This window comes from Chaetodon trifascialis, chromosome 17, assembly GCF_039877785.1.
Source record: "Chaetodon trifascialis isolate fChaTrf1 chromosome 17, fChaTrf1.hap1, whole genome shotgun sequence".
Lineage (NCBI taxonomy): Eukaryota > Metazoa > Chordata > Actinopteri > Chaetodontiformes > Chaetodontidae > Chaetodon > Chaetodon trifascialis.
The window spans coordinates 13,297,365-13,321,494 of NC_092072.1; the positions used below are offsets into that span (position 1 = coordinate 13,297,365).

General features: G+C 45.2%; 1 protein-coding gene across 1 annotated transcript in view; it reads left to right on the forward strand.

Moving 5' to 3' along the window:
* ctnnal1 (catenin (cadherin-associated protein), alpha-like 1) overlaps positions 1-24,130 on the forward strand; it is a 44,731-nt gene that overhangs the window by 17,583 nt on the left and 3,018 nt on the right. The window contains exons 2-16 of the mRNA XM_070984994.1: positions 9,811-10,000; positions 13,584-13,771; positions 14,530-14,649; positions 16,068-16,157; positions 16,423-16,593; positions 17,440-17,640; positions 18,767-18,853; positions 19,149-19,307; positions 20,106-20,198; positions 21,159-21,309; positions 22,329-22,366; positions 22,455-22,508; positions 22,794-22,948; positions 23,283-23,331; positions 23,893-23,949. Coding sequence (XP_070841095.1) covers positions 9,811-10,000; positions 13,584-13,771; positions 14,530-14,649; positions 16,068-16,157; positions 16,423-16,593; positions 17,440-17,640; positions 18,767-18,853; positions 19,149-19,307; positions 20,106-20,198; positions 21,159-21,309; positions 22,329-22,366; positions 22,455-22,508; positions 22,794-22,948; positions 23,283-23,331; positions 23,893-23,949 — 1,803 coding nt within the window. The remainder of the gene's footprint in view (positions 1-9,810; positions 10,001-13,583; positions 13,772-14,529; positions 14,650-16,067; positions 16,158-16,422; positions 16,594-17,439; positions 17,641-18,766; positions 18,854-19,148; positions 19,308-20,105; positions 20,199-21,158; positions 21,310-22,328; positions 22,367-22,454; positions 22,509-22,793; positions 22,949-23,282; positions 23,332-23,892; positions 23,950-24,130) is intronic.

Sequence of the window (24,130 nt, forward strand, 5' to 3'; positions counted from 1 at the left end):
TTCAGATTGAACCCTCTGTACTCATTAAATGCTGACAGAAATGTGCCCGTAGCACTCAAACTTTGCATGTCTTGACAGATTTGTTTTCTTGTTTACTTATCAGATAAATCCTGATTGAAATGAAAAAAAAAACATCCATTGTAGGCTATTGTGTGTAAGAAATGTTCTTGTGTTGCTGCCTGTGTTCACGCAGCCTTCAACATTTGCGAGATTGGCTTCTTTTGTTGAATACAAAAAGGGTTTTGCAAGAAAAACATACTCAAAATTTCAAACGCTTCCCAGCCCTAACTGGTGCACAAGTAAATGCGTTGCTGGTGTTAACTATTTCCGACTGTCATGTCTTCCAGCTCTTAAATAAAAGGCCTCAACGGTGGGCCTGTGTGTCATTCAGAGCCACTAAAGACGATGATATGCAATTGGTGGCCATTGGCCTTCTTGAGGAGTTGGTCTTAAACACCGGGATGCAGCTAGTTGTTATTCATCGGCTTTAACCTTCTTGCTGATGTTTGCTGTGGATTCAATCTGCCTGTCCACATATTCAAATGTCAGCTGTGATTGCTGAGCCAAAGCTTGAAGGCCAAACAGTGCCCTTTTCACATACAACTCCAATGGGGTACAATCTGATAAAAATCCAAACTGATTCAACTGTTGGCCCGCATGCCATTCAGGCTGCCTTCACTGTTCGTCAGCCCTCGTCTGTGCACCCCCATTTCTCTGTGTCTCCCTCCATCAGCGCCCCCCCCCCCCCCCCCCGCTCGTCTGTCTCCGGGGCTGCATGTCTGTTGGCACGCATGAGCCGAGTGTTCATGTCATGTGCTCCTCATCTGGTCTATAACCTTTGTCACCTGCTCTCTCCACCATGTTTGCTGTGTCTACTCACTGGCCAGACGAAGTGAAGATTGGCTCAGTGTCTTACATGGTTGCCACTTGAGAGCGACTTGGAAACGTGACAGCTTGAAGATTGAGCTCACTTGAGCAATAGTAACACAGTAGTTCCAAGATCGTGGTAATAGGTCATTTGAAATGACCTGAAGCATTAAGAAACGGCTTAACTAACGAGCAAAATCATCATCACCGTGTCAGTTCACATGTCTCCAGCAAACATTTGCATCTACACAGAACATCATTCATTCAGTGTTTTCCCCTGGACTGAAGTCAAATATTCACTGTCATTCCAGGTCCGCTCTTGTCCATATTTGGCTCTTCAAGCTGCTCCACTATGTTCACCCGGCTAGTCTCTCACCATAGAAAATATCACAAAGTATTGATATCAAGCTAATGCTGAGCAGTGTTCTCATGCAGCTGCAGTTAAGGCTCAGTCATAAGTGTCAAAAGAGACAAAAGCACATGGGGATGCTTGCCCTTTGGGCATAAATACGCAGAGCTGCTAATCTGTTTGTAGGCAGCAGCTCCACCACACTGTGTGGCTGTCAGCCTGCCCGTCTGTTGGCCTCTGTAGTCTTCCCACATCCATCACCTCCTCCGTACCCTTCTCCCCTCTCTGCTTCTCTCTTAGGCAATCAGCTGGTATTATCCCTGTTATCTGGTGGTCGTATAGGCACACAGCGATCTTTTCTCTGGAGTTATCCGTCTTGCTGGGTAAAACCATCTGTGTTCAATCACCCTAAAGGGTCGCAGCTACTACTGCCAAATCACTGTGCTCTCTATCTTTATCTCTGGGAAGTACTGGGAAGGAAAAGCGAGCTTCATTAGGCGGATGCAGCCTTATAATGCTGGGCTGCTATGGCTGGTTTGGAGAGCTGAAATTAGGCCCCTGAATCAGACAGATCTGAGGTCAGCTTGTCTCAGGAAAAGATTAAGAGAAGCGTAATGCTGTGACCTCCACGGTTTCATTACAGCAATCATAGTCGGTGCTGATAAAACATACTTTCTCTTTTCCCTCTCTAATCTTGTCTTCTGTCACGCCCCCTGCATTTGCTCTGTTGAAACAGCTGTTTTTCACTGTGCATCCTGATGGCCTTGCTGTGTGTGTCTGAATGATTGTGCGCAATGATTAAGTTGCAGAATTCTTTAGTTTCTGCTTCTTTCTACCACTTTCTATTTGGAAACAACAGAACTTTCCTAATTTCACCCGTCAGTTTTTTTCCTGGCTTGAGGTGGTCTTCGCCCTTTTCAATACAGAGTTAATGCGATTAATGGGGCGTGGAAAGGCCTTGTCTGAATAAATTCTGAAGTAGTGAAACATTTAACTCACATTCTTGATGAGCTGTTTCTGCTGTGGCAGACGAAGAAGAAGAAGAAACTGGCAGCATGTTTCTGTCAGAGATAGTCAAGGTGGCTGGTTTTGTTTCTTCTTTGAGGAAGCAACTGCTTTTGTTCCTGGTTTCTTCTTCTTCTCTCTTTATTACAGTCACGTGTAACGTAGCCTATACCGCCACCTTCTGAGTTAAAACCATGCTGCTCCAAACCAGTTGAAATTTCTAGTTTTGTTTTCCTTTTTTTCTTTACGACTTTTCAAAAGTTTGCTTCAAATTCGCTTAAGAATTAGATGGAAACACGGCGAATGCTTATATAAGGGTTATATAAACTGTATAATGATTAAATTGTACCCGAACCCCTCAGCTCAAGCAGATTTGAGTGTGTGTGAATGCCTCTGCAGGTATGTGTGTGTGAAAAATTGCTCTGCGTATGCAATCTAATTCCCAAAGAATGCATGACCAGTCAAGACTACATATGGATGCGGTTCAGCTCGGGCTTTATGCTAAATTGAACGGCTGCCTTGTGGTTCTAATTTAACAAGGTACGCCAGAGAACTTGCACTCCCATTAGCCGAATGTAATTCTCCACTGTGTTTGCAGGCAGCTGAAAGAGCATAAAATAAGTGCATCTTGCATTTGCTACATAAAGGCATGACTCATTGGTGCAGAATATGGATGTAAATTGGAGGCTGGCCCGGCGTGTTTTACTAATTTTTTGTTCTGTAATGACCAACTGGTGTACAACTTTGTGTCCAGAAAACTGGCAGTATTCATTCGGACCAGCTGTACGGTGCATTGTGCACTTAACATAAGGGCCCTAGAATTGAACTCATTTCATGGGGGAATGAAAGAGCATATGCTGCTTGAGCAGTAAGTTTTTTCAGGTTAAGAGTTGAATGGTGTAGCAGCTCTACTCTTTGTTATTTCTGCTGTTCTGTGCACATGCTGTTACAGTATACCCCAAAGGATGCAGCTTAAACATCACAAGCTGCTGCTATACTGTATCACACTGTACTGTACCGCAGCAGCGTGGCTCCAGGGACAGACTGGAAGCTCTGCACACACGGAAGACGGCTAAAGGAGGGACGGATGCAGGTGGGGAGGCAAAGACAGAGGCTGCTGAAGCCACAAGGGAGGGAATTTTGAACGAGAGGAGTGCGGTGCCAGATACACAGCGAGGAGGAAGAAGAAGAAGAAGAAGAAATCCTTTATTAGTCACAAATTACATACACAACATGCAGAGTTAGAGCCATGCATTTTGTGAAATTCTTTCTCCGCTTTTGACCCATCCTGGTCGTCCTTCCTCCGTCCTTGCTCCGACCAGGAGCAGTGGGCTGCCAGCCGACCGGCGCCCGGGGACCAGTTCCTTCTTTGGTCAGGTGGTGGTGATCTTTTTGCATGTTTTTAGCGGGGGTATTTTTGTGGAGGATACCCCAGGTGAGCACGGGGAGAACATGCAAACTCCACACAGGAAGGCCCCTTTCCTCGAGCAGCAGGCACTGAAGGCATGGTGGAGGACACGCCCCCAGCGCCCACAGCGGGATTCGAACCGGGGACCTTCTAGCTGTGAGGTGACAGTGTTGCCACCTGTGCCACCTCCACCAAGACACAAGACATGATGTAGATGTGACATGTCCTCCTCTTTATTCTCTCCTCCCTGTCTCTCTTTTCATCTCCCTGTATCTCTTCTCCAGCCTGGCTCTCGTCCAGCGCAGTGTCGAACTCCCGTCTGCTAGCAGCCAATTTGGAAGGAATTTGCTCACCCATTAAAGTGCATGTTCAGTACGACTTTCATCCCTTTCCTCTTATTTTTTTTTTCTCTCTCTCGCAGTCCCCAGCAAGCAGCCAGCCACGTCTCTCTTTGCATCCATAAAGACCGACAGACACTCACAGTTCAGATTCTGTGGAAGACAAAAAAAAAACCCCTGTACAGCTCAAAGAGAAATCAGCATGGAAAGGACAAACATGTCCTTTCGGGCGCAGCTCTCCCTGCAACAATGATCTCTTTGTTCTGTAATGGGCCCAAATGAGACCTGGAAGCGTTCCTTTTCCTGCAGATCTTAACAAAGTGATCCATATGCTGTAGAGACGTGTACCAAATCAGCACAAATGGAGAAATTCTTTTGCATATTAACAAGGACAAGCCTGAAAACTCAGACGTTCTCCTCACTTAAACTACTGTCCAATCATTGCCTGCACACACACACGTCATGGTTATTCAAGCACACAGCAGTGCTGCAGTAAAGCAAATACTCGTCTGCACACTCACACATGCTGAAGTGGACAAAAAAGTCACTGTTGATGGATCGATAATGTTCCTCCTCTGGTTCACACCCCCACATTCACATGCGTGGAAATCCTTGAGCTTGACTGCTAATAGCTGAATGCGAGATGAGCCCCTTCACCGGGATTTCGTTTCTAATCTAAAAACTTAACTTGTTTTTGCACTTTCAGTCTCGTCAGCAGGCGGAGTAAATCTTCACAGATATAAATTAGACAAATAAACACACTGATATAACACTTACCAAGCAAGCAATTATTGTGATGAATGGCCACAATGTGTGTTTAATAAAAGCCCCGTCAGGCCTCCAGGATGAGCTCGTTCACGCTCACTTTAATGCCGCTGCCTTTCTTTTGCCAAAAGGATTTGTTGCAGTTGTTAAATGACAAGAATGACGCAGATGTACCACTGGAAACGGGGCTTTGAATCGATCTGTTTGGAGTAAACTGGAGTTTTCTCCCACAGACGCACCCATTTATCTACTCATTCATACAGCCGCACAATCCAAGAATCTGAGCAGAGACGGAAAACAAGCAGGGAGAAGAATGACTCTGATTACAGCAAACTTTCTCCCTGCGTAGCCATTCAATGAAACTCAGCCAGTAGCCATGGGAGGCAGACACAAATGTTTCCAGCCTTTGTTACCCTCTGATTTATAGTCGGTCAGTGTGTCCTTGAGGTGTTAGTCTAGATTTCCCACGAACCAATGGGTGAGCTCTGTTGGTGCATTGTGTTGCTCCGAGTACGCCGTTGATGTTGCTTTTATGGCCTTGTAATTGTCCTCCTAATTATGGACAACAAAGAGATGAGAGGTGGATGACTGGGAATTGACTGGTTGCATCCTAGCAGAGAAAGTAACAAGAAGATGACGGACAGGCTCTGCTGTGCTGATGTGAGGGTGAAAAAGAGAGGCTTTATAAGAGATTATGTCCAGAGTTGTGTGTGTAGGTGCAGGAGCAGGGCTCACACTGTTCTTTCAAGTCCTGAGATGTGAAATTTTTACAGGGTTTTCTCTCTTTCTCTTTCAGTGTCAAGTGCACAGTAATGCCTATAACAAGCTGGAATTAGCAGGCGTGTTGCTTTAGTGAAGCTATTCTTAAAACATCAAAACAGAAATAGAAGGTTAGTGTAGCGTTCACACTGTCGGAGTATCGGCTGAGTGTAGAATGGAGCGGCAAATCACAGTTTAACCTATTGAATCTAACCGCCGAGCAGACTGCAGAGCGCCCAGAGAAAAACCCCGGTTGGGGCTCAGTAATGATCTTGAGTCACTTGCTCTTTTCTGGACTGGAAAGCATTCAGAATTAAAGGGTATTAAGGGAGAAAATACGGTCATAACCTATGGTTGTATCCTCCCCTGCCACGCAGCACTGAGGGGACTAAATGAAAATTTTAATCATTTAATTATTCTTCTTTTGTGGCCCAAACTATTTCAAATGAAATAATACATTCAGTGTGTGAATTATACCATTTTTATCCACTTAAAAAAAGCCATTATTGAAGAAAAGACTGCTAAAAATGTAATGTATTACATTACTGTAAATAGTAGATTAATAGCTGTTTGTCTCCACAGCAGACACTTCTCTATCCAGGCCGACGCAACGCCCGTCGACACAACCAAACCAGGAGGAAGTTCAATAAACAGATCTGCTGGAGGTCTGACTCTGCATCGGAACCAGCATTTGTGCTTATTTCACAGATTTCATATCGCGTAAATCCTCAGTGGGTTTTGGGAGGCTTTGGGCCGGATGCTGCTTTGTTGGGAGTGCTCATTGGCATTCAAACGCTGCTGGAGTGCAGCAGAGCACAGCAGCATGGTATGGAGCGGGGTGTGTGTGTGTGTGTGTGTGTGTGTGTGGGTGAAAAGGAGAGAATGAACTGAGGAGACATTTTAAATGAGTCGACTGCGGTGAAATATACAGTACACCCCTAACCTTTGGCCTGAAGGCAGCTTTAATGATTCAGCAGCTGCCAGCCAGAAGCGAAGCCGGGAATCGAACCTTGGTACTTTTTCTGGTATCGATCGAAAGGCGTCCGTAGAATATAGAGTATCAAACTCTGTGAAGGCCTGAAAGTTGGCATTGGATGTCTGGTCATATTTGTAGCCTTGTTTACTGAGTCTCTGATCAGATTTTTACCTTGAACATGATTTTTGGCTCCCTTTGTAAGAAGAGACTCCGGAGAAATCGCGCTTTTTGTGAACTTCGCTGTTTCTGAGGCGTTTCTCTAACAAACCTCTGCACAGTGAGACTGACACACAATGGCCTCTCCTCTGCGATGGCACTGTATCAATATTATGTGCTCTCCACCCTGCTCGGTTCCTGTTTGCACAGCCCAGTGAACGTACCCTCCTAGTAATCCCTAATGGAGGAAATCCCAGGCAGCGGTTATTCTCTGCTTCTCTCTCTCCGTCTCTCTTTGCAATCCACACAGACTTTTTCACTGTTTTTCGCTCACAGATGCTCCACTTGAATCTTGTTAAACCGACTTCACCCTCCGCTCATCTGCTGCAGTGTGGAAAAAGCTTCTTTTTTTTTTTTTTTTTTTACACAGGAAGCTCTGTTATCAGGTTTTCTCCTGGTGCCATTTTGACCCTCTGTTGTTTCCCTCCGTCTGTCTCTCTATCTCTTTCTGTCACTTCCTCTTCCTCGCCGCTCTCCGCGAGCCTCAGGTGCTGGTGTTTATATACCTTCACACACATACACACACACTCGTAGGTTGCTCTCTCGCGCTCTCTCCCCTCTTAAACACTGCTTTCTGGATCAGTGCCAGGCCCGAGTGCTCATGAGTGTCACCGTTTGCTTGTACAAGTCCTCTGGGGGAAACGATCATGCCTTTCCCTGCTCTCAGACGTGCACCCTGCAGACATTAAAGAAAAACAATGCCGTCCACGCACATTTTTAGACGTGCACAAGACACACAGAAAAAGACAGGGACAAATGACTCATCAGAAGCAGACACTTTACATCACAGAAATGTCTATCCGTTGTTCCATGAATGCCACCTGCCGCTGAGCAACAGCCTATTTCATGACGTGGGTCTGAATCGTGTGTCACGGTGCCCTAATTCCCTCCGTTAGGCTGCATAATGTCCAGCCAGCCAGCGTTGGTGTTTTCTGAGGAGTAGCCTCCTCTGAATGGGTGAGTCAGTGAAAAACACTGGGCTCGCACCGAGGGAAGCTCTAATGCTGAGACATTTAAAGTGACTGACCGAGGCCTCACGGGCACTTTGAGGGTCAGGATCCTGCCGCCGAACAATGGTCCTTCAGAGAATGAAGAGCGAGACGAAAAGGTGAAAGGTGGAGACTGATAAAAGGGTGGAGGAGAGAGAGAGAGAGAGCAGCGTGGTTACAGTAAGTTTATTCCAACCGTGTGCTTGTGGCATTTAAGCAACTACTCATCAGAGCAGCTCACAGTGTGATACTCACACACACACACACACTCACATTGTTTGAGCCGCAGTCTCTCATTAGGCCTTCGAGCACCTTCACGGTCCTGCAGCGTTCAGGCTGCCCTTGAGTGATTTTCTGTTTTTTGTCCACTCAAATCTTTTTCTTTATATCCTTTTTATCATGAGTTTTATAACACAATTAGATTCTTAACAATCAAGACCTTTCATGTTGTTTTATAGAAAGCAACAGGAAGGCTCTTGTGTTTGTTAAAAATCCTTGATGAGTGCTGTGATGAAAGCCCGTGGGATTTTTGAGTAACAGAACTACTATTGCAGCATCAGTGCAGTACAGAGGTATGACCTTCATTGTTCAAGGGATTTATGCATCCAGCGCAGTTTTCTGTGCCGTGCAGAATTTATGCCAAACCAGGCAGCAGTGATTTCTTTTCTTTCTCTTTAAACACATTTACAGATAAGGTATTTCTCAGAAAGACAGGCGTGCTGTGCTCAGTGCTAATGGGCACGAAGAGGCTTCCTGATGTAGTGAAACAGCTTAAGCAGCGTTAAACAGTGCTCGTAGACCTTTGAAACTCATGATACTTGCTGAAACTGTCAGTGCGGGTGATGCGTGATGTACGGTTTTGATGTGGGCAGCAGCTCAAGAGGTTTGCTGTGCTGTGGCATTCAGAGTTTACGGTCTCTCTTTTGTGGTCTGCCACTGGGAGGCATATTTGAAGTCACTGTGATGGGAATTTCACTGTTTTCTTACATTTTATAGAGTTAATGGTAATGATAATGATTCGGTGTAGAGGTTTCTCTTAACTGCTCCTAATTTAACTCAACAGTTTATTACAGATTTATGTTTTTGATGTTTTAGTGGATCAAAATGAATCAGGAAAATAAGTGGCAGTCAATCGACTAGTCAACTGACAGAAAGTTCACCTCCATTGCTAGTTGTATTGTGTTAAGTAAGCCAGCAAAAACCTTAATGTCATGTTTGGGCACAATCTGTATGAGTATGTGTGCGTGCGTGCGTGCGTGCGTGCGTGCGTGCGTGCATGTGTGCGTGCTTCTACCTGGGAGGTGCTGATCTGTGACCGTCCTGTTCAAAGTCCAGTCAAACATTCCTTTAATGCATTTCTTTCAGAGTCTTTTGGGCTCAGCGTGTGCTCTGTGGCCCACAAAGACTTCGCCGTCAAAGATTCCCCACGTGGACCACCTGCAGCTGATGGACCAATTAAAATCACCGCCCACCACCCCGCCTGACCCAAGCGCTTTGGCACACATACACACACTCACACCCACAATGATAACAGCTGGAGAGAGTGGAAGCAATCAATAAATAATTGATGATAATTGGCTTCCCATTCATAATTGATACACTCAGATACCACTAAGAGGCCCCACCTGAGTTTCGTGTGTCTGTGTATTCACCGGTCTTGTCACACAAGGCGTGCGAGCATGTGCTGTGTGTTGCGTCTCCTCTTTCAGATTGCATGAAAGTTTGTGTCGGGGGTGTTGGAGATCGGGTGTGTGTTCGTTCCCTGCGCACAGCAGCTTTTACGTGTGCCGTCCTCCAAAATGTTATCTCCTCCTGTAGCTGCACAGGCAGGAAACTCCTCTGCTGATAAGCAAATGGAGTGTGCGCTCCAGACTCAACATGCTCCCTTGTCAGAGATGTTGTTGCACATTATCACAGCATACTTTCACTGTTGAACAAGAAGTTATGATCCTATATTGGCAAGGTGCAGCCATGCAACTTGTGTATTCATTTATCTTCCTCCAGGCTCTTAGACGGGTCAGTGGAAAAGTAACTAAAGTATCCACCAATGCAAGCCTTAAATAACTGGTGAGTGTAAAGTCTGAGGCTTCCTCCACATAAATAATGTCGCCCTTTTCTTTTTCCATGCATTCCTGCAGATAACCACTCTGATCAACCATAAAGACAAGCCAAAGAAGTCAGAGCGCACCCTGGCAGCCATACACAGGGTGGGCCAGGCAGTGAGCGTGGCTGTGGGTCGCTTTGTCGCCGTCGGGGAGGCCATCGCCACCGAGAACCAGGAGCTGAAGGATGAGATGGGTCAAGCCTGCTTCGAGGCACGCAGAGCAGGTAGGAATCTTTGTCTGCATCTTATTATGGCTGTGTGACGTTTTGAATGGCCACTGAGGATATTAAAGCGAGTCAGCCAATAAGACTTACTGTCTCCTCTTCAGTGTTTATTTGTTAAGACAAACAGTGACAGTCTCATTAAGCAACCGGCATCACCTGCAGGCGCCGCACGGTTATCAGATTTCAGCACATTTCTATTTGTCTGGACAGCCTGGTTGTCAAACGGCATTATGCCAGAGGACCTCCAGAATGATCTAAAGACATTGTTGTTATTAGGTTGGAAGTAAAGGGGAAAAAAGCACTTCTTCACCCAAGGGTGCTGTGTGGAAGGAGGGAACGAATGTGCCGGCCCTGGCTCGGAAAGCACAGCTGTAATAGATTCTGAAAGAAGGCTCCCAGAGACTTTATGCGTCAGCCTGTTGGCAAGATTGAAGGGGTCGTTTTCCTGATATTCACTGCCACATAGATTGCTCCTGTGTTACGTTAAGAAGTTTCTCAACCTGAGGTCAGGACCCCTATTTTATTTTTATTTTTTCAGTCTTCGGCTGGGCTTTTTCGTGGAGTTTACATTTCTCCTCACATCTGTAGCCTGTTCAGGTTAGCTGGTAGACTCATGAACTGTCCAGGGTGTAGTCCGTCCCTCGCCCAGGGTGTAGCTGCAAGGGGCTTCATCTGTTTGGATGGATGCATGTCAAGTAAAAAAAAACAGCAACTGAGAAAGACAAAGCGACACGGAGGGTTGCAGGAGGGGTGGAGACAGTGACAACCAGTGTGAAGAAACAAGAGCGTGTGGATCACTCCTCGGCTTTTATTGAACCCGAGAAAGAAGAGGTGATGGTTTTGTCAGGAATTTGTTTCCACACTTTCTTCTAACATTTTGCCGTTAAAGCGCTGTCTCAAAATACTCTCACGCGCACGTCAGCTGTATCTTCCCGTCTATCTCAACGTTCCTGCAATTCTTTGTGTAGATACTCGTCACCACTTGCTTGGAGAAACAACTCTTTCTATCTGGAAACTCGGTTCTTATCAGGCAAAACAAGGACCTCATATAGCCTCCTACAGAGCGGACTGCAAACAATATCACACCGGATAAGAATTTAGACACAACACTGTGATAATAGGTTTATGTTGGGGGATCCAGCTTGTGTAGCAAAGCGTTTAATCCTCACACAGTGCTGATTTGTAAAGACGGCTAAAACTCAGACAAAGAGAGCGCTGGTGGGAGGAGGAGAGTAGACTGATGAGAAAATGTGTGTGTACATGTTTGTGTGTGTGTGTCCAACCATAAAGCCAAGTAAAGTATATGTGTGCGTTGCCCACTGTCACTAATTTATTCCAGTTCTCACTTTCCTCTTCGGGAGGTGTTTTCACAGTTTTGCCTTGCACCTCTCCCGACAGACACTGCACAACTGTTCCCTGATTAAAAAAAGAAGACGTCTTTGTCTTCTTTGCCATCGTTTAAAAAAGATGGAGACATTTCCAGGGATGGAAAAAGAAAGACTTTTTTGGAGTCTTTAAGTCTCTTCTCAGAGAGAAGGGCTAGTTAGTGAAGGATTGACATTTCTGTAATACCTAGCTGCAGGCAGAGTTTAATCAGGCAGGCTTCAGCCTTGTGCGCTGTAATGAATGAAATAAAGGCAGGCTGAAAGCACTAGTTTAATTAGATGCTACCCATCATCAGAGCGGTGGTGAGATCCAATGAGGCAGGTCAGTGGAGGCAATCTGCGTTGGATCTCTGTCTCTGTCTCTTTCACTCAGTCTCTCAATGTCATTCTCACGTTCACGTGCTTCTGTCTCACTTTCTCTTTCTCCCTCAGAAGCTTCAAGATAAGATGGTGGTTAGGATGAAAACAAAGTCCTAGCGCTTACAGTCTGTGTTTGCGTACGGGACTACATGTGGACTGCAGGTGGCGGACGATGTGTTGAATGTAAACGCCAAAATTCATCGCAATCCAGACAGACAGACGTTGCCGTCTGTTGAGTCATGTGAGATCAATTGCCTGCAAGCGCTGTACCAACACGTCAAGGATTTGCCCTTTCAAGTTTTCACTTATGAATAATACATTTATCCTACAGAAAAAAAAGCAGAATTCATTACCATCATTCATACCTCATACATGATTGTCCGTGTAGGAACCCAACTGCTTTTCACGGTGGAGACACAAAGGTCGCGAGTGCGTACGATAACGAAGGGGCGTGTGGAAAAGCTCAGCGTTACATTTTAAGGTCGTGAAAAACTCATTCTCCACTCCACAGCATCCGTACTCTGGGATTCAGAGGGGACAGTTGGCTCGCTCTGCTTTAGTGTCGTGGGGGTTGAGCAGCAATCTTTGTGAGCCAGGCCGAGATGCTTTAACTGGTTAGCGGAGCTGGCGCTGAAAAGCAGCCTGTCGGATGCAATCAGTTTGTCAGTGCTGCTTCTTTTAAAGGACCAGCCAAACCAAGTAGACGGCCAAGCTGCATGACCCGATAGAGACAGAGCCCTCCCCCCTCCTTACTGAGCTCTCTCTCTGACATTTCTCCCCCACTCCCTCTTGCTCTTAACATTTTTCTCTTGATAGGTACTATTTTGGTGATGTATTCTGCATTCTGCCCTCTTTTGGGGCTCGTGTGAGCGAGTTAGAAAGGGAGAAAGGGAAAGTTGGACACTGTACAGATATTTTTGCCTTTGCATATATTCTGTGTATGAATATACTCTTTGAGGGCCTTAGTTGTCCACCCCAAACAATTGCTCACATAATCCAGAAAGCATGCCAAAAGTGTTTGGGTCAGGCTGGCGTGGCTGACGCTCCACAGTGCTGAATATAGTACTGTTGTTTTTCATCCTGTCTAGGACGATATGTTCTCCCCGAGGTGATGAGGTTGGAGGCAGGTTGGAAGTACATTTCTCCATAGTGCTGTCTGAACTAACATGTAGGAAATAATCAACTGACCATCCATCCTTCCATTTTCTGCCTCCTTTTCTGGGTCCAGATCTCAGTGGCAGCAGGCAGAGCAAAGTAGCCTAAAGGTCTTTCTGCGCAGGCACATCTTCCAGCTCCTCTTAGGGAATCCCTGGGTACCCCCAGTCCAGATGGGAAATGCAAACCCTCCAGCATGTTCTGGGTCTGGCAGGAGACTTTTCTTGAATGGTCTGACAGTTAGCCAGAAACTCTTCAACTCTGACCGAAAGTGCCTCTGAATTTAGTGTTTTCTTTATTGTTTTTGATAAGAAGAAAGTGCATTTCTTCAAGAACTGTGACCAGGGTTTATACTGCAAGTTCCTGTTACTTATCATTTAAAAGGTAATCCATCATCTGCTACTCAGATATATGCAGGGAGATTTGTGCATTATAATGACGCAGTCTCATAAGCCATGCATGGATGTCTTACAGTTAATGTTTCAGCTGTCATCTTTGATCCCAGTGAGCATTCGTGCAGTGAGGAAGGCTTATACAGATTTTAAATTTGGGAAAAAAAGAGTTTACCCAGAGTTCAGGTAGACAAATTGGTAAGAGGAAAGAAAATGTCGAATTGCTAATATCAGACAATATATTGCCATGTACGATTTCTGACTTTAGCACCCTTCTCTCCTCTCTTGCAGGTGATGCCATAGCCCAGCTGACAGATGTGGGATCAGCCTTGCCGTCTCAGCCAGACGGACGTGGCACGGTGTTCAGTGATAGGACAGGGATGGTGAAGGCTGCCCGCTTGCTCCTCTCCTCGGTCACCAAAGTCCTGGTCTTAGCCGACCGCATCGTCATCAAACAGATAATCACATCACGCAACAAGGTGAGACGTGCAGACGGAAGGTGATGCAGCCTTTCAGAATAGGCACAAAAATCTCCTGCTTAGCCTCTCTTGCAAACAAACACACACACACAAACACCATCCCCAGTCCTTTATTTCCTTATAGACAAGCACTGACTGTCTGAAGGAGTACTCCAGAGGTAATTGAAGGGAAGCAGCACATTTAGCGGCCACATAAAAACACAGAGCGAGAGACTGCCTCCCTCTCTCCATCGTACCTGGCTATGCTCTTAGCCAGACTGCGTGATATGAATGTAGCTGCAGACTGAGCCAAGAATGGAAACAGGAGGCCTAATCATGACTGGTTAGCCTCGTTTGGACAGACGCTCGACAGCCCCCTGTTCTCCATTACTGGCAAACACAATTACATCTCTTTCTCCTCTTTGTCTGGTGTGGATAAAAGCTGCTGCGTTAGCGCTGCCAGCTAGCCTACCGTCAGCAGCTAAATTAGCAGCTACATAGTCTACTATTAACTAAAGTGCAGGTTAGCAGCTACTTAATCTGCTGGTTTTTATTTTAGGAGATCACTGATATAATTCCATCACACTGAACTGTTATTACTACAAAAGGGAACAATGAAGTAGTAGAAATAGCATGTGAAAAATGTCATTTTGAGTCTTGGTTCTGTTGTGAGGTAAGGATTCACTCTTGGCATGCAAACATGGTGTATGATATCCAGCAAGATCAGAAGCAGGTTGTGGACATTCGCTATACTACCTCGATGTTTTCACCCCTCTCAGGTCCTGGTTACCCTGGACCATCTGGAAAGAGTCAGCACCTTCCAGGAATTTGTACAGATTTTCAGCCAGTTTGGCAATGAGATGGTTGAGTTTGCCCACCTCACCGGGGACAGACAGAACGTGAGTAGCATGTGAAGAGAGCAGCTCTCTGCTTTTCTGTTTTAAGAGTGTCAAAATCATCAGCGCACTGTAGATTTCTCCCAATAAATGAAATGCAAATGCAGTCTAGCTTGGCAAAAAAAAAAAAGCTGCATATGGATAGAGTGATGTTTATGAACATGCAGTAATTTGTCTCGTTTCTGCAACGCCGAGCTTTTTTTGTTTATTCATGTAGATGTAATCTTCTAACAAGCAGCGGTTTTCCGAACATGGGATTCTGAATATGCAAGCAGGTGGTGAAATTAGGCTGTGAAACCTGCAGTATTTACTCGATGAATGCGCAGGCATACCCGGATCAATGATTCAAGCCTCAAATATTTATACTTCCCAAAAAGAATCTAATGACGCAGTAACAAGGCTTCTCTGGGCTTCTCTGTTAAGTTTCTTTATTTGTGTCTGAGTGTATGTTCATTTTTCCAATCCATAAAAGAAATGCACAGGCCAGTTATGACTCACACCCCTCAGACGCTGCGCTTCACCGTTGATATAAACTGACCTGTTCGTTAAGATGCGTTCTCTCTGCGAGAGTTCAGCAGATCTGCAAAACAAAACTTTTTCTCAAAGCTGTAGAAAAACAGTTCAACTTAGGTGTTTTTTCTAACTTGGGTCTGTCAAAGACTGCTAATCCTACTTTGATGCACACATACAGCCTCTGCAACTAAAGCGCTTTGCCTGCAGAAGCTGATGTAAAGTGCAACGGCTGCGATATCTCGACAGGGAGAGCGGATCGACCGTCCCTCTTTCTGAGTTTCCTCTGGGCTCGTGTTTTGACACACATCGTGTCTCTCCCCAACGCTCCTCATCGCAGCTAATGCTCTCTCTCCTTGTTTGCCAACCTGTTTTCTTCGTTTTTTTTTTCTTTTTTTTTGTCGTACTCACTCCCACTCATGCACTCACGTACGCACGCGCCCCTACAAAAAAATCCACCATCTTCATCTATTGAAGCCAGGCGAGCACAGAGGCAAAAATAATGACAGATAATCACGTTGTCTTTGTAATCTATGGCGACGTGATGGGAGACGGGTTGATTCAGTTGTCTTTTCCAAATCCCGTATGTACCCAATTCAAGCCTATTTCTGTTTGCAGGTCACACACACTCACTCGTCTTTCCTATTCTGGCTGCATCACTTTTAAATTGACGACAATTAACCTAGGAAGTTTCATGTGTGTGTAAACTTGGAGAGGCGTCTGTGTCACATTTGTGTGTCCCTTCGTACCAGCATGAAAGAGATTTGTTGCATGTGTTTGATGCTTCATGTCCCTCGGACACCCGGAGAGTTCTGAGAAGTTGCAACTGAAGTAAAGCCACCCATTACCATATGGTGTGTGTGCATGTGTGTGTGTTTATGTGTGTGTTTGTGCGCTTGTTTGTGCTGTAGGACTTGAAGGATGAGAAAAAGAAAGCGCGGATGGCAGCAGCCAGAGCAGTGCTGGAGAAATGCACCATGATGCTCCTCACAGCCTCCAAGGTAAACAGCTGGCACACCAACACTGCACCTCTGGGCGAGGGTTATGGATTATGTCCAGCCGCAAGATTTAAGGCCTTCTAAAGTTTATTTAATTCCAGGGTCTCTCAGTCAGTGGTGATGCTCACAACTAAAAGTCACACAATCATAAAAAAGAGAAACAAAATGTGAATAATCGTGCTGGAAATACTTCTATAAAAAGGATGGAAGTTGAAAAGAGTTGAGGAGGATGCAAGCTTTGACATTTCACATCGAATTTCTTCTTAAGACTTGCCTGAGGCACCCAGATTGCGAGTCTGCGCGGATCAACAAAGACGCCGTGTTCCACCGAATGCGCTGCGCCCTGGAGCAGGTCATCGAGATAGTCACCGAGGCACGGAGCTGCGGGGAGAACAAGGTCCTTCCTGCCAGCATCTACGACGGCATCAAGGATTTCAAGGTGGGATCAGAAATGAGGCTTAGTGAAGGAGACGATGCATATCACGGCAAAAGCTTAAGGTCACTGATGCTCAACTGACAGGTGTTGTCCCGTGAAGTTACGTCATGATCCTCTTGTGGGCGAAGCATTATGCTGAGTTTTAGCTGTTTAAAAATCAGTGGAGCACAGCTTTGAAAAAAAAAGGTATAATAATATTATCTGTTTATTTCAAGAAGAAAGACCAAAGCAAAAATCCTCAAATCAGAATTTTCAAATGTAACTCAGACAGTCGACACTGAGGACCAGACTTACTGTATCTCTTTTATAATTTGGTTGCGTGAATCACCATTAAACTTACATGTCTATGACTAATCCCCTCTCTCCTCCTTGTGATCTGAAAAATGAAAGACATGAAAACAAAACACAGAAATGTCCTGAAGGGGTCTTTTACATTGAGAGAAAAGAAGGAGAAAGTATTTTAATGAAAGGACTCTCGGATGCTTATTGCCTTTAATGAATGGTTTCATAGCTTTTAATGGCAGAGTCGAACTAAAAGCTTATGTAAACATGTCACCTTAGGACGCGCAAGCAGAGGCTATTTCTTAAAAACAGAGCCTTGTTGAAAAAGGATGAAACAGGAAAATGCATTAGCTTTTATGTTTTTGTGTTTGTTTTTTGTTGGCCCAGGTTTCTCTTAGGCTAAACCCATATCCCACAATCCTATTTGATGATGAGGTCAAGTGCATATTAATAATGAGATAGTACATCGTGTTTTTCCCTGAAGACGCTGGTTAGTAAAAGTTTTGTGTGTCTCTCGTCTCAACAATCCTTCAAATGCTCCTTTAACTCCAATGACCCCCCCCGCAGTCCAGCGTGGAGTGCCTGCGGGAGAACCTGTACACCTCATCACCCCAGAGCGTGGGCAGCCAGCTGGAGGCGCTGGTGGAGCGGACAGAGGACTTCACTGATTCGGCCTACACCAGCCACGAGCAGCGGCAGGCCATCCTAGGTCTGTGCCAGCTGGCCCGCCAGGACACTCAGCAGCTGGTGCACGCCTGGGTTGAGGCGGTATGTTGGCGCAAGCAGGCAGGCTTGCACAGATGCACATACGCCTGCCGGAATATTCATAAAAAAAACATATGCTCCCATATGAAGGACGATAATAAGTACCTCATCTGTAAGACACTTGTAAAAGCAACGTGTAATAATACGATGCAAAACAGAGTTATCCAAGCAGAGAGGAAGAGATGTGGTGGGTTGTTAGTGTAAGGAATGATGAGGGATTGGCAAGGTTATGAAGAAAATGTAATATTTTTTACAGTGCAAGTGGGAGCTCTTGTGTGTGGCATGCAGTATCCGTACAGCACACACAGCATGCTGCACAGAAAGAAATCCATAGACAGACTCTTTTTCCACACATCGCTCTCAGAACAACAGAGCACAATAACCCACTTGAATAACTTTATTTTTTAACCAAGGCTCGTTCAGCCAAGACAGAAGCATCACGTAGTGTTTGGCGCCGTGCTGCCATTCAGCAGATTCTCCTTGGCCTTCAGAATTGATGGACTTATGAAACACAAGTCATTATGTTGGAGTTTCTTTTTCTTCTTAGACTTTCTCAGTGTGCTCGGAGTACACAGAGACCGCTGCAACATGACTGTATAGTAGCGCCTCACCTAGCCTTTGCCATCAAAGATCATCTGGAGAATTGAAAAGACCAGAACGCTGCAATGTTGGGAAATTGCAGTGAATCATCTGAATGTGCAAATATTCCTGGGTGTTCTGTCCAGTCCAATTTGTGGTCTTCATTCTTATTGTGGCACGTTTAGGAGAAAATATATATTTGTTTTCGTTCCAACTGGATTTATGAGTCACAAAGTATGAAATTAAGAAAATTGTGGGACAATATTTAAATGAAATAGTTTGTTTGAGTCGTTTTTGTGTGATTGCACAAAATTGCATGTTGAAATGCCCAACTTTCTCTGCGTATTGACACCATAATAGGACACAAATGTAATTGGAAAGTCAAAAACCGTGCTATTAAGACCCAAAGTTAATTTCGCAATCCAGTCTTTTTCAAGTGCATTATCATACTCTTCCACATAATAATGCAGCTTTGTGTGTGGGCCTGTGAAACCATGCTGCCTCTCACGCTTTCTTCTCCTCTTCCTCTCTCTTGTCTCGCTTGGAGCAGCAGTCTGTCCATGCCAAAGAGGCCACAGAGGACATGGAGGTGGCCATCCTGAAGACATGCCAGAGCGTCAATGACCTCAGGCGTGAGGTGAGCAGCAGTCTGCCTCTGCTCTGTCCATCTACCCTCTGAGTTTGAGTGGATGTGCTCAGTTTCAGACACGACTGGGATGTCTCTGGCGGGATGCTTTGCCTCTGCCGCTGGTTTTCTTTTCCACATCACTCTTCAGCTTGCCTGTCACCTCGTGTCATTGTGTCGCCTCTGCTGTTCCTCCTCAAACCCTCCCTCATTCATGCCTCTCACTCATCAGTCTTTCCCTCATGTCGCCTCTCCTCTGCTCCATCCCCTTCCCATTCTGCTATCTAATCTTTGATTCCTCCTGCAGCTCCATAAGGTGGCAGTCGGTCGTGCCTCAGACTTGCTCAAAGTTCACGGGGAGCAGCTGCCTCTACGGGCTCTCAAAGCTGCCGGCGCCGAGGGGAACCTGGAGGCGGTGGCCGAGTATTCACGCACACTCACCGAGCAGAAGGAGCAGCTGGTGGAGGTAGGGTCGGAGCAGGGAGAGGAGAGGTTTTTGGTGGTGGTGCCACCCAGTACAAGGGTTTAAAGAAAATACACCAGTAGAAATGTGGAGTGAAGTTTAGATTTGTCCATTTATTTGTAGGTACTTATCAATCTTAGGCAAAACAACTAGTGTGCCACAAGCGCTTGTTTAAGCAAGTGAACTCATACTAGTTGAGATAAGTGAAAATGTAGACTAGACATTGAACCCAATTAAAGTCAACATGTGGTTTTGTTGTGCAAACACTGAGCAGAAAAATACCGTGCAGGCTTACTCGTGTCTTTGCCGGCCCTAACAAACAAAGCTCCAAGTGCCGCTTGACAAAAGACGCTTCGTAAGGGAAAAGGTGCTCTTTTTGGAAAATAATAACATATTCTTAAGAGTCATTTACAAAAAGTACACAGAGCTTTTCTTAAATATGCAGCCTAAACATTCACTCATTATCCACCCACACTAAAACAAGCAAAAACAGCATTAAAGTTCCTGCTGACACCACAAATGAAAAACATACCTTTCTGCAGGTTTTCGTGCAGTCAGCATCAATGCTAATAAGGCTGCTGTGTAAACCTCTGAAATATATATAATTCGTCCACTGTGAGACAATTAGGTCTGATCACCTGTGATTCTGTTTGTGCCTTTAAGGTTCAAATTGGTAGGTAGCAAGTTGGTATATAGAGCCAGATTTAACATTTATCCTGTATATATATCCATTTATGTCCTGCAGTATAACTTTCAGTGTCTCCAGCCAATCATTCTCTCGTCCTGTGTCTTTGTCTTCAGACGTGCCGGCTGCTGTGCCACGTGTCAGGGTCAGAGCCTCTGGAGATCACCTGTATACACGCTGAGGAGACCTTCCATGTCATTGGTCCACAGGTAACTTTAACCCTCCAAACTTTTTTTTCTGTATTGATTTTTGGGTTGCTTAGTGTCAAAGCGTACCCCGCTGACCTGCTGTGTAAATGGCAGCAAACAGGGGAGACGGGATGAGAGACGTACAGGTTTACTTTTAATTAAAGCTGAGGCCCATTTCGTTCCATTCAACACTTTTATAGTATGTCAGTAAAGTCAAACCAGTCTCGCAGTGGTCTGGGAGTGAAATCAAACCTGAGTAATATTCTTCTTCAACACAGTAGGGAGGGAAAATAGACAAATTACCTCATGTCTCCTCTGCCTACCTCCTACACCTGCCGTCCATTCAAGATGGCTGAGAACATGCTGTCCACCTAGTCCCCCCATCCCAGATCTAATTATGTTTGCTCTTGGAAACCATCCATGCCAGTAATTATCCAGCAATGTAGAATGTTCCCGTCCTGCGGCGTTAATGTCAGGCCCCGCATGACTCTGCAGTAATGACTCCGCTCCTAAGTTCAAAGGTCAACCAATCAATAACGTTGCAGTGTGGGTTGGTGGTGGCGTTATGTCTCTGTGTGTGCCCAAAGTAATAGAGGGGTGGCCCAGAGGGTAATTGGCTATTAAATACTACACTGTAGGGGATGGGCGTGCGGTGCGTGTGTGTGTGTGCGCGCTCGTGCTCGCACACGTTTGTGTGTGTGTTTTGTTTTTTTAATTCAGATTTGGAAATGCAGTGCCTAATTGTTGCTGTCTTATACTCACTGACTCCAGATACCAGACTTGATTGCAGATTTTCTAAATTGTGAAGTTAAATTTAATTTAATTGATTTTAATTATAATCCACTATTAATAAATTGTGTGTAACATTTGAGCCGCTTATTCATCTTCCTGCCTTTGTTGCTCATTTGTGAGTGTGACACTGACAGGTTCATCCGTAGAACATGGTTGTCTCATGTCACAATTCTTCCCGCTCTTCCTCAGATCATCTCAGCAGCCCAGACGCTGGCCCTCCACCCGTCCAGTAAGATCGCTAAGGAGAACCTGGAGGTGTTCTGCGAGGCCTGGGAGTCGCAGCTCTGCGACATGGCCCTGCTGCTGAGAGAGATCAATGACGTCTTTGAAGGCAGGCGAGGTGCGTTTCGGTTCAGCGAATGGATGCTCGTGTACATTTGGTGGGGTCGGGGGGATGGGGGGGTGGCACGTACAGGAAGTCTTTCGGAAAGAGAAGCAGAATACAAGCTAAATGTGCTGTCAATGGCATTTTAGCCTGAGAGAATCAAAAGCTAATTTTGCAATGAACACCTCAATAGCCTTAATGAAAATTAAAGTCACTGCAAAGCAAACAGCATGAGCACATCTATTAAAAGTGAATCATCGCAGACTGTGGGAAGTGTTTTATAAAAGGGACGTCAGTGCCATTAAACACCCATGCATTCATTCATGCCTCCTCTGTACTCCCTCTCTCTCTGCGTTAATACACCACTTACCTGACGTGTCCAAATCACGGGCCGCCCCCTTTTACAGAGCAGCTGCTTGTTTCCTCACTGACAGACACTCAAATACATACCCAGTGTGTATATTTGTATCTTTGTCGTGCACACACAGATGCATATTTGTGTCAGGGAGTGTTAAGTGTTATGGACCCCGTGCTTTCACGCACTGCAAATCTGAGAAATCTCAAAGACAGGGGAAAGATGTTTTGGCACATTTCCAAGTCGTGGCTGCCCTCAAGAATGTGACTTTCACATGAAAAGGCAGTAAATATTTTGCTACTCAGTGGGTGAAAGGATCACATCCATCACGCATTTATATTCCCATGAAGCCAAAGTGCTCTGTTAAAATGTAAAAATATGGACACTGCGGAGAGATTTGCTTTAATTATTTTCTCCAAATCTTCCCACACGAACATGACAAGTAGAGTTTATCGTCCCTGCAGTCGATTGGAACAAACCGTGCTGTTGGTGTTTATGATGGAGGATGAAAAGGTGTCGAGGGTGGACAGTGAAACCAGTTTCATTACCATAGTTACCGAATGAGCTTAATGGCCACCCTAATTGTCTGAAAAAGTATGAATATCTGCACATGATTACTTAATTTTAATTATTTTTGTGAACTTGTGTTCAGATAATCACAATAACTCTCTACTCCCAGGAGACAAAAGACCTTATTTGTCACTTCCCAGACCCGGGGTGAGTATCACGCCCACCAGCCTCATGAATATTCCAGTGATCCAATGGTTTGTAATCCTCTGATTAATGCCACTCTCTTTTCCCACAGAAACACTCACTCACTAACTTGAAGACTGCCAAGGCTGTCAAGTTGGACGCAGAGGTAGCGCACGCTGTAAACTTTTCTGGTTTCAGCACAATACATCATGTCACGTCTCGCACCCTGTTCTGACAGCAGTATATTCATCTCCAGGAAAATTGATGGTGTTCCTATGGTAATAGGCTGCGATTTTTGCCGGCCGCCAGTTTTTCACATGGCGTACTATCACGGGAAGCAGGATTATGCTGATTTATAGAACCGCTCAGTTTGTTAACAAATTAAAACAACCCTGTTTGCTAAAACTGGCCCCATTATATTAAGTCTTATCCCATGCATGTCTTTCCGCAGGAGCAGACAAGCATGGCCAAGCTGGGTCTGGAGCTTCGGCTGCTTTCGTCGGATGTGGACACAGAGGTGGAGAAATGGGAGGAGCAGGAACACGACATCGTGCGACAGAGCCAGAGCCTGGCCAGCATGGCCTACAACATGTACCTGTTCACCAGGTGACTGGAGAGCCACGGCCACGCACGTGCTCCGATTTTACATGTGCAGCCGGCTGATGTGCTACATTCATTTCAGAGCTCAGCACTGTAAAGCCTCTTAAGCATCCACATGAATCTTTTTAGAGGCTTAGTGTTAATGAGCAGCTATCGATATTCTCCAGGCATAGTTTGAGGCACTGCTAAAGTTGACATGACTGTGACTCATTCTGACAATAAAATCATTCGTCCAAGTTGCTGCGTTTGTTGATTGCGGTGGGTGCATTTTGGCCCCATCCATCTTTCTCATCCATGTTTCCCTTCCTCATTTTCTGTGTTTCCCATATTGATCCTCCAGAGGGGAGGGGCTGCTGAAAACAACGCTAGATCTTTTTCATCAAGCTGAGGTATGTGCATCCTCAGCCGCTAATCTCTCCCTCTCTCCACCTTCCGTTGCGTTTCACTCCTGTTTTATCGAAGTTGTAAATGAATGCATCTGTTGTTTCATTAAACCAAAGACACACTGGGGCAGGCAGATCAATAGGTTACAGTACTAAATGCCAGCATTCACGTCCCGCTCGCAGATCTGATTGGCCGTGACTAGGACTTATCATTATCATGGAAATATAGTGCCGCATCAGACACAGGAGGCGATAACAAACAAGGCTGCATGGTGGAGTGTATCCTATTGAATTGGGATCATTGCCAATAATGTGCAGTAATTTGTAGAATCAGGGCCCAAAATGTCAGCCAGGATTTATTCCATTTGGGGTGAGCGAGGGAGATAAGACAGGAAGAGGAATGATAGGGGAGAGAGACGGGAAGGCATGCTGATAAGAAGAGCATAGAAAAGTAAATTCTCATAATATTTACTCACTGTGCTGTGACTGTGGAAGTTTACAACTCTAGTTTTGCTTGTATTTGTGCAAGTTTTTTTGATTTTTCTCTTCTTTTCTGACACTCTTCAGGTTCTTTCTGAAGAGGGGCTCCAGCTGTGCTCGTCTCTCCGCACTTTCTCCACTCAGGTATGAACTCGTAAATAAATCTCTCTCTCCCTCCTGAACACACACACAGCTGAAGGCTGAACATGAAACAAGGATGCAATCACATAATGCCAAATATTTTTGAACATTAAGCAGTCTAGAAAAAGAAACTGAATGCGTATTACATAAAACAAAGCCGACTTTTTGTGAATGAGGTAAAAAA